The following is a 12,483-nucleotide window of genomic DNA, read 5'->3' as shown; positions in this document are numbered from 1 at the left end:
GCAATCATTTGCTCTAGCTAGAAGGTTCTATCGATGTTTCCCGCAATTTTCTTTATTACTCGTCGAGAAAAATTGGATTCTGCCTTATCTTCGACATGAAAGCGTTAAATTGAATACTTATTAAGGCGCAAAGCTAAAAATGCTTGAATGAGCTTCATGTTTTATATTTTTTATTGGCAAACAATTCGCGGTGTATGAAGTGAACAGTTAAGGCACACTAAAAAAATATTCTGTAAGTATATTTAATCTGTGGTAAAAATGTCATATCAAAATAATTATTATGTTATAAGTTGAGAAAGTTGACTGATAATAATTAGGGTAAAAATGATTAAACACTAAAAATTTTAGTTGAATACCTCGAATTTTTATGTTTTTGTCAAGAACCTATACGATTAAAATTATTAAAAATTAGTTGCATAACGCATACGTCATTGAACTGCATACTCCTCAAGGGTCAATGAACATTACCCACTTGTTCTAGTGCTTATCTCTAGACGTAAGATGGTACTTGATGGTACGAGATACTTTAGAAGCTTTATAGGTACCTATACTTTGGAAAGGAAAATCAATAAAATACGGAAAATAAATATTTTTACTGATTTTACGGAAACTCATTTTAGTTTATCTAAGCCAGAATTTTCACTTATAATACCACAAGAGCTTCAAAATTATCGGGTATTTTCCGATAGGTTCGTTGCAAACAAATGAAGGAGTCAAGTTTTTAGTCAAGGCTAAAAAATCACGAGCGCGAAGCGCGAGTGATTTTTCCTGAAAACTTGACGACTTTATTTGTTTGCAGGGAACCTTGAGGGAAATGCCAGATAATTTTGAAGCTCGTGTGGTATTCGGGAGATTATTTTTCCGTCCCAAATGTCGGCCAATAATTTCACAATTGAATTAAACCTGTCAGTTTGACGTCAACGACCAGAGAAAATTTTCAAAAAATTATCAGTATAATACCATGTAGGTTGTACCACGTGACGTCGAATGGTGCAATTCTATTGGTCGATATTTGGGTCGGAAAAATAATCACTAAAATTGACTGAAAGATACGAATATAACATATCAATTTGAAGATATAAATATATTATGTGCTTAAGTCCGTCTGTTCCATGTCAGGTAGCTCACGAAACGGATAAACCTAATTAATGATGATTGTCGATTGATTTTAGCAAGACTTAATTGCCCAAAAGGTTTTTATTTTTAGCTTTCAATAATAAATGTATCGCTTCATTAAGTACATTCAGCTATCATTGAACGTAGTACCATGGACCAATAGTACCTAGCACTTACCTACCTAAAAACAATTTAATAATCTTTACTAGGTAGGTACCACGGAATCAGGATTTTAGCAAAAAATTTAAAAAGCAAGTTTTCCTACTTTCAAAATTGGCACACACTCTATAGGTACCTACACATTTAAATACATAATATTATATTACATGTATACAATTCAGTAATTTCTTTTTTGTTTTTAAACTTCGTACCTAAAAAACCTAAAAAACCTTTTAGCTCAAAACAAAATGCATAAAAATACCTACCTCTACAAAATTAACAAAAAGAAAACAACCCACACCATGCATTTGACATATTATTATTACTGGTACTACAGACAATAGAAAAAGTAGTGGTCTTTGGCTAGGACGCCCAATATCATAATTGAATTATTATAGATTCCTGCTTTGTAAGTAGGTAGCTATGAACTCATTTAAAATATAGACAGAACATAACAATTAGAATCTTTAATGTTCTAGAAAATGGCAACACCAAATCTAGGTGGTCTTCTTTTGTTCTGCACCTCACTATAATCCAAAATAATTAGAACGTTAATTACTCACTCATCTAAGTACGTATCTCTAAATCACTGTTCAATCGTCAGTACTGCAGTCAGTACAGTAGTTCGGTTCGGTAATCGGTAATCGGTTTAAAATATAAAATCAGTGTCCCGGCGAATGCCGTGTGCGACGGTTGTGTGTAGTGTTGTTACAGCGCATCTAATAAATAATTACGATGTTTGGTGTGTCGTTGTGAAAAGTGCATATAAATCAGTGTTTACATTTAAGATGTAAGTTTTACACATATACAATGTTTAATTAGTATTTAGATTTGTTTAATAAGATTGACGTTTGATATTGTTTATTTTCTGGTTACCTGCGATTTAGTTTTCATTCTTTTTTTAAAACTTTGCCAAAACAAAACAATGGCGTGACAAGAAAAAAATTACTAGGGTCAAGGCAGAAAATTGCCTTCAATAGACTTATTATTTTATTTACCTATTTACAGTAAATTAAAAAAATAGTGTTGTAAGGTTGCAAACATTAATTATTATATTTTGATTTGAGCTTCTTTAATTATGTAGGTATGAAAATGAACAAATGAATCAACTATTTTCTACTATAACCTACTGAGGCGACCAACTCATCTTTCTAATTGGACTTCAATATTGTAATTATTGCGAACACAATATACCTACCTACTTTACGAAATTCGGAAGTAAATTGATAAACTTAGGTAGGTACTACCCACTGATGTCAATTTTCTAACTAAGGCAAGTCTAGCATGGTACTTTTAATGTAAAAAATAATAAAGCACTTATAAATGTGCACATCTTGATGACAAATAGGTAGTTATCCAATGCATAATTTATAGCTAGGTACGACATTGTCTTATTCTAATGGAATTAGTAACGCATACCTACCAACCTATTTATAAATATTATACAGTACCTTTTACATAATTTATTGTTACTTATAAATGCGTATTGAAAATCAACTGTATCACTTTATATAGGCAACAATTTTTTTTACAATTAAGTATCGACTTGAATAGCTTAATAATACGACAGAACTAAAAATACGAAAAGCTTATCTCTACGATGACATCTAAGTATGATTTCTAAGTAACTTGTTGTTCAGTGGATGGATGGGAGTCGAGTCCAATAGGTAGGTACCTACTTATAGGTATATAATAAGTATGTAGATGCCTATCTGAGTCTTAAGTTCAATCACCTGCTTTGCTTTGCCATAATATTATTAGGTCTATCTAACTAGGTAGGTATTAGTCATGTATTATTGCACGAATTTAAACGAGGCAAGCGAGCTTTAAGCTTATACTAAGTAGGTATATAGGTAATATATTTTATTATTTTGTTGACTTAACTAAACAGTAATGCTCCAATCTAAACAGTTATAAGATAATAACTACCTACCTATGTAGGCATACATTTTTCAGAAAACCATATCTGTGTAACAACCCTAACAAGGAACTTTACCTCCATTCGAATGTGACAATGAAACCAAACCAGACCAAACACTAATGTTTAGCGGTTACCTGTTTGTAATCTCGTAAGAAAAAAACCAATGCTTTAAGCCCTTGATTGCAACCGATGAGCAATGGGTTGTAATAGCCGGTTATAACGCGAACACATTATCATACCATAATAGTACGTCCAGTAATTTTATGGTGAATTTACACATTCGTATAAATAGAGAGGCGAATAACGAACGCGTAAATTATATACTAGCTGCTCTGCGCCGTTTCACCCCCGTGGCTCCACCCCTATTGGTCGAAGCGTGATGATATAATAAATATAGCCTATAACCTTCCTCGATAAATGGGCTATCTAACACTGAAAGAATTTTTCAAATCGGACCAGTAGTTCCCGAAATTAGCGCGTTCAAACAAACAAACAAACTCTTCAGCTTTATAATATTAGTATAGATTTGTAAACAGTGCACTTGGCTTGAGCACTGAGCAGTTTTTCGGACGAAAAGGGGAATTGTGTGAACAGATGTTCGCGAGGACACTCGTATAAGAATTTTTCAAGTAACGAGGCGAATGCCGAATACGAAAGTCTAAATGCACCACTACACAATTAAGTGCAACATTGTAGCAACCATCGATTGTATTACAATTAGTAATATGAAAAGAAAAACAACAAAAACGCGACAATCGCGGCACGCGTTCAGTCTATAGTTTTTAATTCTGCTATTAAAGTAATTTGTATAATTTAACTTGCTTTGTTCTTGTTCTTTAGTTATAACTTTTCCAATCGAAAGTTTAAAATCTGAATAGTCTATGTTCTTGAAGCTTCTAGAATTCACATCGAATTTGAGTAAAGAGTATTTATTCGGAATAACTATTCTGAGATTCTGAGCCTTTCAGCTGGATTTATTGAATTGATGCTTTGTTGATTACAAACTTGAAAGTTGAAACATCGGAAAAGGGTAGTTAGGTATTTATTTTGATAAAATTTAAAACCTTGTGTAAATAACTATTCTTTAAAGAATATGTGGGTGACTCGTTTTACCTGTCGGCCTTCATAGTATAATAACACATAAGTGTCATTAAAATAATTGTAGATAAGGCTCAGATAAGTCAGACTAAGTACTGAATAAATATCCAGTAATGATTCATAAACCTGTCCGACATAGAACTCTGTGTCTATTCAAAACAAATAAATTATTTAAGGAATAATTCTGCGAAATAATTTATTACCTGGGATAAACTTGCAATATTGGAATTATCTAGTAAGAAGTAATTAGACTCTTTATTGAGGTTTATCTAGAATCTAGATAGCGCAGTCTTAAAAATAATGGAGATGGTACGTTCAATGACACAGCAGAATTTTCTATTCTGAGAAGATAGTCAGGAAGCTCGATAGATATTTTTCTGTCGGTTCATTTTATATGTGATTTGATCGTAGTATGAATAATATTAAGAATTAAATATTAATAAACACATATTTTTTTGTATTTAAGATAACTTGTGAAAAAGTGATTTTACGATGCATTAAAAATTACTTCGCTACTCTATAAATGAATAATAATTGTATCATTTATGTATTTCACTCTCCTGCTCTCTTTTTTCGTAAAAATGGCCCTTAAAAGTACCTATTTGTTTAACTACCATACATTTTACATTGGAACGATGAGACGATTATCTAATATTTCATCTCGTCTCGTCTAATCGCAGCGCACTTTAAATGATTTGACACTATATAAGATAATTTGTGAGGCAAAATGCCAAATGTCTGCTCCGAATTGTAATGTACAGATCAGATTATATCAACTGATTGCATTGTTTCCTGCATACCTACTTCAACTGAACTGCGTTTCATTCTCAAGGTGTATCACTTTGTAAACAATACGCGAATATCATTTAACATTATTGTTTTGTGACGTATAATGTGATGTCACACTAATTTTATTACACACGGTCGTTGTATTGTTCATTGAAATGTTACCTTGTGGGTTGTGTTTTTCAGAGGACGCAGTTTTATTTGATGAATGTGTATGGGGGTTTATAGAATCTTATCTGTAAGTTTGTGGAATCGTCATTTCCCCATAGAGTATAATATACACTACATTATGGCTTCACGATCATCTAGACTAGCAAGCGAACAAAAAAATTAACAAAACATTATAAGTATTGTTTGTTCGTGAATCCATACTAATATTATAAATGCGAAAGTAACTCTGTCTGTCTGTTACTCAATCACGCCTAAACTGCTGAACCAATTTTTATGAAATTTGGTATGGAGATATTTTGATACCCGAGAAAGGACAGGCTACTTTTTATCCCGGGAAAATGACGCAATCCCGGAAATCCCACAAATCCCACGGGAACCGGAACTATACGGGTTTTTCTTTGACTGCGCAGGCGAAGCCGCGGGCGGAAACCTAGTATCAAATAAAATTTAAAAAGGCACGATGACGCCCAAAACACATTTCAATCAGCTTGCATATCAAAAGCAAAATGTCAACTATGTCCTGTACTAGACTGCGATTTCGTTATCCACAATTTGACCCGTTTAAACTAGAAATTACATTGGAACAACGCCATTCTAAACATTTCGAAGCCACTCTGCCAATACATTTAACAGGAAAAAGCTTCGAAAGCTTCTAACGGTCCCAATTTCTATAATATACAGGGTGTAATCGTTGAGTGTGCACAAGCGATTATTCCGTAAATATTGCAGATATAAAAAAAAAACTTTAAACTGATATCGATAGTACCTACTTACTAAAGCTAATGAGTAAAATGGCCAGAATATTTTTTTAAAAATGAATGCCCGGAACATGCCTGGAAAATGTCTGGAAAAGCCCGGGAAATGCCTAAAAAATATCCGGAAAATGCCTGGAAAATCCCCGGAAAATGCCTGGATATCCCTGGAAAATCCCCGGAAAATGCCTGGAAAATGCTTGGAAAACATCCGGAAAATATCCGGAAAATACCCGGAAAGTATCCGGTATTTTCTTTCTTTCTTTCAAAATATCCGGAAAATGCCCGGAAAATTCCTGGGAAATGTCCGGAAAATGCCTAGAAAATATCCGGAAAATGTCCGGAAAATGCCTGGAAATCCCTGGAAAATCCCCGGAAAATGCCTGGCAAATCCCCGGAAAATGCCTGTAAAATGCTTGGAGAATATCCGGAGAATATACGGAAAACATCCGGAAAATATCCGGAAAGTATCCGGAAAGTATGCAGAAAATGCCCGGAAAATTCCGGGAAAATATCCGGAAAATACGTGACAATTCCCGGAAAATTCCGGGATAATATCCGGAAAAGTCGTGACAATTATCCGGAAAATGCGTGAATATCTCCGGAAAATTCCGGGAAAAATATCCGGAAAATGCCTGGAAAATCCTTGGAGAATATCCGGAATACATCCGGAAAATATCCGGTAAATATCCGGAAAATGTTTGGGAAAACCGTGGAAAATGCCCGGAAAATTTATGGGAAATTTCTGGAAAATATCCGGAAAATGCGTTGAAATGTCCGGAAAAGCGTGGAAAATGCCTGCAAAATGCTTAGAGAATATCCGGAGAATATCCGGAAAATATCCGGAAAATGCCCGGAAAATTCCGGGAAAAATATCAGGAAAAAACTTGAATATGTCCGGAAAAAGCGTGGAAAATGCCCGGAAAATGCCTGGAAAATGGGTGAAAATGTCCAGAAAAAACGTGGAAAATACCCGGAAAATGCCTGGGAAATTTCCGGAAAATATCCGGAAAATATCCGGAAAATATCCGGAAAATATCCGGAAAATATCCGGAAAATGCCTGGGAAATGTCTGGAAAATATCCGGAAAATGTGTTGAAATGTCCGGAAAAGCGTGGAAAATTCCTGGGAAATGCCTGGAAAATGTCAGTGAAATGTCCGGGAAATTCCTGGGATTGAAGAATAGAGAGATAGAAATAATATGGATGATATTTAATGTATATGGGATATTCATATTTCATACTAAATGAATGGGAGGATTTAAAGATAATTTTTTTTATATTTATCGATTTATTTTTAAAAAATTATTACGGCCATTTTACTCATTAGGTTAAGTACTTTCGATATCAGTTTAAAGTTTTTTGTTATCTGTAATACTCACGGAAAAATCGCCTGTGCACACTTAACGATTACACCCTGTATACCTACTTGCAATGTAGCAACACAAAGTTACTGTAGTTTAGCTTAGAACAGTATCGTGATTCACACAAACTTCACGGAGACTAAATAATGATAAATTTATTATGATAATAATTAGTGTATTAGTGTAATTAAAATTATTACTTTTTGCACGAATTCGGGTGTATTGATTACGGCAAATAAAAAATTAATGTTATATGTTAAAGCAAATTATGAATATAGGTACCTAGAAACGTAATAAGAAATGAGTACCTAATGATATTGATTCCTAACTACAAAGCGATAGACGACCTCAAAGAAACCATAGTTAACTTTCAAAGATGCAAAAAATGAACAATGGTTGGAACATTTTTCATCGGAATTGTGAGGCACTTTATTGGTATTTGCTTCGATTGGATATTTTAATTACGTCTTAAAATTGTACAATTGAAAAAAATTGTTAATAGCTAATTGATAAATATATTTTAACAGGTTGTTTTTATATTCATTTCAAAAACATGAATAAAGCTTATACAACATACATAATTCGAATAAAAATGCATATCTACTTTTCTTCTAGTATTTCCTGAAGTGAAAAAATACAAATGTAACTTTTTTCAGATATGATGACTAGTAAGTTAAGTCCCTTGTAAGATTATAGTTTTTATTGTGACCCATTTAATGGACATACCTATTACCGACCTCTAACTATTTAAGCTTTGTAAACCAATTTTCCAGAATATAATGGCATCGACTGTCAAATTAAAATACATTGTTAACGTAATTAAGCAATTCTGTAATAAAACGATTTAAGTATTCACGTGAAGAGTTCCATGACACCAGTTCGTGACTAATTATTATATTTTTAACAACCTCTTTACAATTTATTAGCCACCGTGACACATATTATAAATTTATGTATTTGTATTAAGATTTGTATAAATAGGTGTACGGTTGTGAATTTGTGATAGTTATTTATCGACATTCCCAAAAATTAAGGCTGTTCTAAATTGGACTGTTTTTTCGATTTTTTTATTCGATAACTCTGTGGGTTTTCAAGCGAAAGGAATTTTTTGTTTGATAGATACCTAGTCGTTGTCACTTAGTCCCATTTTAAAATCTGATAAGAACGGAACCTCGTAGACTTTTTTTGTAGTAAACAGCTAATTAGGTAGGTATGTAGGTACAATATCTATGGAAATACATTTTATAAGATAAGAAAATTTTACTCCATTTTTGTAGAAATATTAATGAAAGAAAATCTCTATTTTCCTCTTTTACCCAACAATGGATCATGAAGTTGCCTCTTGCCTTTAAAAGATACGTGTGAAAAATTATCAATACCGTTTGTTTGATATGGTAGTGTTTCATTTTACACGCATATTATTCAGTTTATTTCAGTAAAGAAGTGAAGAAATGGTTTGAGTTAAAAACGTTATAACGTCGCAAAAAAAAATCGTCATTAAAATCCACCCAGAATCCAGATGTTTTTCATCTAAACCAATCTAAACAAACATCTATCTCACAACCACAGATTATGTAAATATGTAGTTTGTTACAACTGACACTTCATACGTTCCTAACTTCGCGATTATGACATTAACACTCAATAATTCGTGTAACCAATGGAAAGAGCGTGAAAAAAAAACGAGTTTCAAAAGCCTTTACCGACTATGAAATTGATTCTTTTAAGCCTACACAAATTGACGCGCACGTTATATTCGAGCAAAACTAAAATGGGCTCGTCTTAAGGTGATTGAACTCAATCGTTTACGGGCTGGTAAGTCTCAAGTTCAATGTCAGTAATGGATTAAAAGTTTGCGCGGGAAATTTTGACAGTGATGCTGCAAAAGTGACTATGCAAATCATCTTTTGGGTATTGTGGCTATTTTATATTTCTATTATATATGGTATTCTATTTATTTCTTTGAGATTTATTTTATCCTGTTAATATTTTTTTTTTGCTTTTCTCTTTATATAACTTTGTCTAATGTTATTTTCGTACTACCTACCTATATAGCTAAGTAATTTACATTTTCCACTTTAAAAGGGAGATTTTATGTCATTCAGTGCATTATTCAGTTAGTTCCAATATTATATTAGGTACATATTAAACCGTGATATATATGTATTTGTAATCACTTTTCAGTGGATTATAAATTAATTATTATATTGTAATAATCTTAATTATTGTGTGATGGAACATGATGTTTTGTAATATGTAAGAGAGAAAAAAATACCAGCGTTGTAGCTTGCTAGCTTGGTACAATGTAAAAGAAGTAATTATAATATTATCGGCATGCAGTTAAAATGCCTCAGATAACATCGCGATTACCTATCTCTAGTGTCTACAATGCAAAAAATATACAATTACTTACAATACACAATAACAGGCGTTTAATTGTCGCGTATAGAAACGTAGGTATTTATTATATATTGATAATTATTTTATTTGAAGATTTGATCGATTTGAAGAAAGAAAGAAATGTGTGGGTGTACTAGTGTACACACGTAAGAAGTGAAACTTTTTTATGACCTTATTTTTCAAAAAATAATTTACTATATATGCAACTTTAGAGAAATACGTCGAATCACGCGTGGTAGGGATAGGAAAAAGATGGCGCGTAACGGAAAAATGTCACGCGTAACGAAAAAATGTTATACACTAAATTTTTTTCCAACCCCGATAAAGAAGTTTCACTTCAAAAAAATTCGTATGAATTTTCATAATAATTCAGAAAAAGCACCAAATTTCAAATTTAAATCAACCCTAAAATCCGTTGAAATTCGTACTAGTTAATAAGTCTAATAAAACGTATTCAACTTCCTAAGCGCTAGATCCCATACTAAATATGACAAAAAAGTAAGTACCACATGGCACAGACTATAAATAAAAATAGACAATCTCGTCAGGGTATGAACTCATAAGTCATACGTAATCTAATATTAATTACTACGCTATAAATTTCGTATCAGGCGTGCTTTTTGAAGCTTTGTAGATTCACTTGAATATTCAATAATATAACCATAACATTCGTTTTTTTTTTAAATATATTTTGTCCATGTTAGAGACTATATACTTAATCTTTGGCCCTTACTTTAATCTATGGCCACATAATTGGTGTTTTAAAAACGTTCAATGACGCTTGACATACGTTTTGGCGGTAAATTTGACAGCCCTGTCTGTCATAATGACTAAATATTAATGTTAGATTTTCACATCTTCTTGCCATGAAAAGCAAAAAAGAAAGAAGATCAACTAATACGTATCTAACTATCTACTATACAAGTTATTTGACAGGTAATTAGATAATTATATGATGCAATTGTGAATAATAAATATTTTATAAAACACCGTAAAATATGAGAACATTAATTTATTTTTATATTGTACCGCTTCAAAGTTATAAAAAAATGTCTTAACATTACATAGTTACATCTATATGTAAACAACATAATCATTCTTAAAATATTTATGATATTGTAGCTCTTTAAATTTCGTTCGCAAAATTTTAACGCAAAACATATTTAAATCGATTTTAAATAACTCCGAGATAAAACAATCTATCTCTGACATTTTGCCGCCATTAAAGTATCAAAACATGTAAATTATATTTTAAGAACCATCTTGATTTATTACGACGATAAAAGGTACTCAATACCAATCTGTATCCATATTTATAAATGTTATCTGAAATATACTGTATCACTTTCGAATTAGGGTTTAAAATAGCTTAGATTAACTGGTTCCCTAATAGGCATCAAATTAATATAATCGGCTTGTTTCCTGGTAGTTAATTGTTAGTCACAGGCCATAACCGCAATGAAAATAATAACCTACGCTTCTTTTAGGCTTCTGTATATAATTTTACCATAGCTTATACCTATTCTTATGATTTTACTAAACTTTTCCTCTTTCTTTTTAAAGAATAGACCAGAAAAACAGATCGTGTAAAATGTATCTAATTATAAAATGTATGCATTCGTTCGAGATGTACGTTTTAATAAAAGTTGCAAAAAAAAAACCTTATCTCAACCTACCCAGACAAATGTATGTCACAACGCCCGGAGGCACTCATGTTTTAAGACAATGTATTCAATGTACAGGAATTATTATTAAGCCGAGCCCTTTGAGTAAATAACCTCATTATAGTGGTTTCAGTACATTGAAGATTATGTTGTTATTATATTTTTATACCCTATCACTGAATGAACGAACCTTGTAATTAAACAATTAACCTTTTGACGATCAATTTAATTTCCGCTGAATATTTTTTTAATAGTCATCCTCAGCTGTTAATTATTTGCACCATATGTCGTGGTTTTGATGTCAAATAAGTACATTGAAAGTGGGGCTTCTTACCCTTGTAGCAAATAATAACAGTGTCACTATCCATGATACCTATAACAATAATTTATTTGTACTTCTCTCTGATTCAATTTGGGTATATCGAGCTGTTACTTACATAGATCCCTTAGCCTTGCTGCGAACGTTTTTTAGTAGTTATTTCAAAAACTGTAAAGCGGGTCCACACAGAGCGAGCAGCCTCGCAAAGTATTTACCGCGCCAAGCACATCGGTTTGTGTGGACCCGACTTTATATCAATATTCATCACTTGTCAATCATCATTACATGGCTTAGATTTAATTACAACATAGGTAATAATAGCACCAATAATTCCATCAATTGTTAATCTGGAATGTAGTTAAGTGTTGATTTATATTTCCGTTTACCTTAAGAACGTAACCAGTGGTAATTAATTTTTATTCGATACGATTAATATTTACACGGTTTATGTTATATACTTATACGGCAATGTAATAAACCTGTATTGCAATTTGCAACTAAGTAATATATTGGATTAAATACCTATATTAAACATATTAAAAATAATATTGCTTACCTACATTCCTTTACCTTATATCAATATGTATAAACAGTGCTAAAATATAAAAATTTCGAGTACATATTAAATACACAGATTCAACCAGCTTAAGCTGTGTTATAGCTTAATCAGTTTTCTTAATTAGCCTCTTATAATTGACGTAAAAGTTTTTATTGCAGTTCATAATATTCATTTT

The 12,483-nt window shown here is 32.1% G+C and overlaps 1 protein-coding gene across 1 annotated transcript in view; it reads left to right on the top strand.

Annotated features, from left to right (window-relative positions):
• Positions 1 to 1,921: 1,921 nt before the first annotated feature.
• The window catches only part of LOC123699571, a 75,574-nt gene continuing 65,012 nt past the window's right edge, over positions 1,922 to 12,483 (top strand). The window contains exon 1 of the mRNA XM_045646548.1: positions 1,922 to 2,065. Within this exon, the coding sequence (XP_045502504.1) occupies positions 1,953 to 2,065 (113 nt within the window). The 5' untranslated portion in view covers positions 1,922 to 1,952. The remainder of the gene's footprint in view (positions 2,066 to 12,483) is intronic.

This window comes from Colias croceus, chromosome 18 (assembly GCF_905220415.1).
Source record: "Colias croceus chromosome 18, ilColCroc2.1".
Taxonomy (NCBI): Eukaryota; Metazoa; Arthropoda; class Insecta; order Lepidoptera; family Pieridae; genus Colias; species Colias croceus.
The sequence above is the reverse complement of the archived record's forward strand: the minus strand, read 5'-3'. Positions and strand labels throughout refer to the sequence as shown.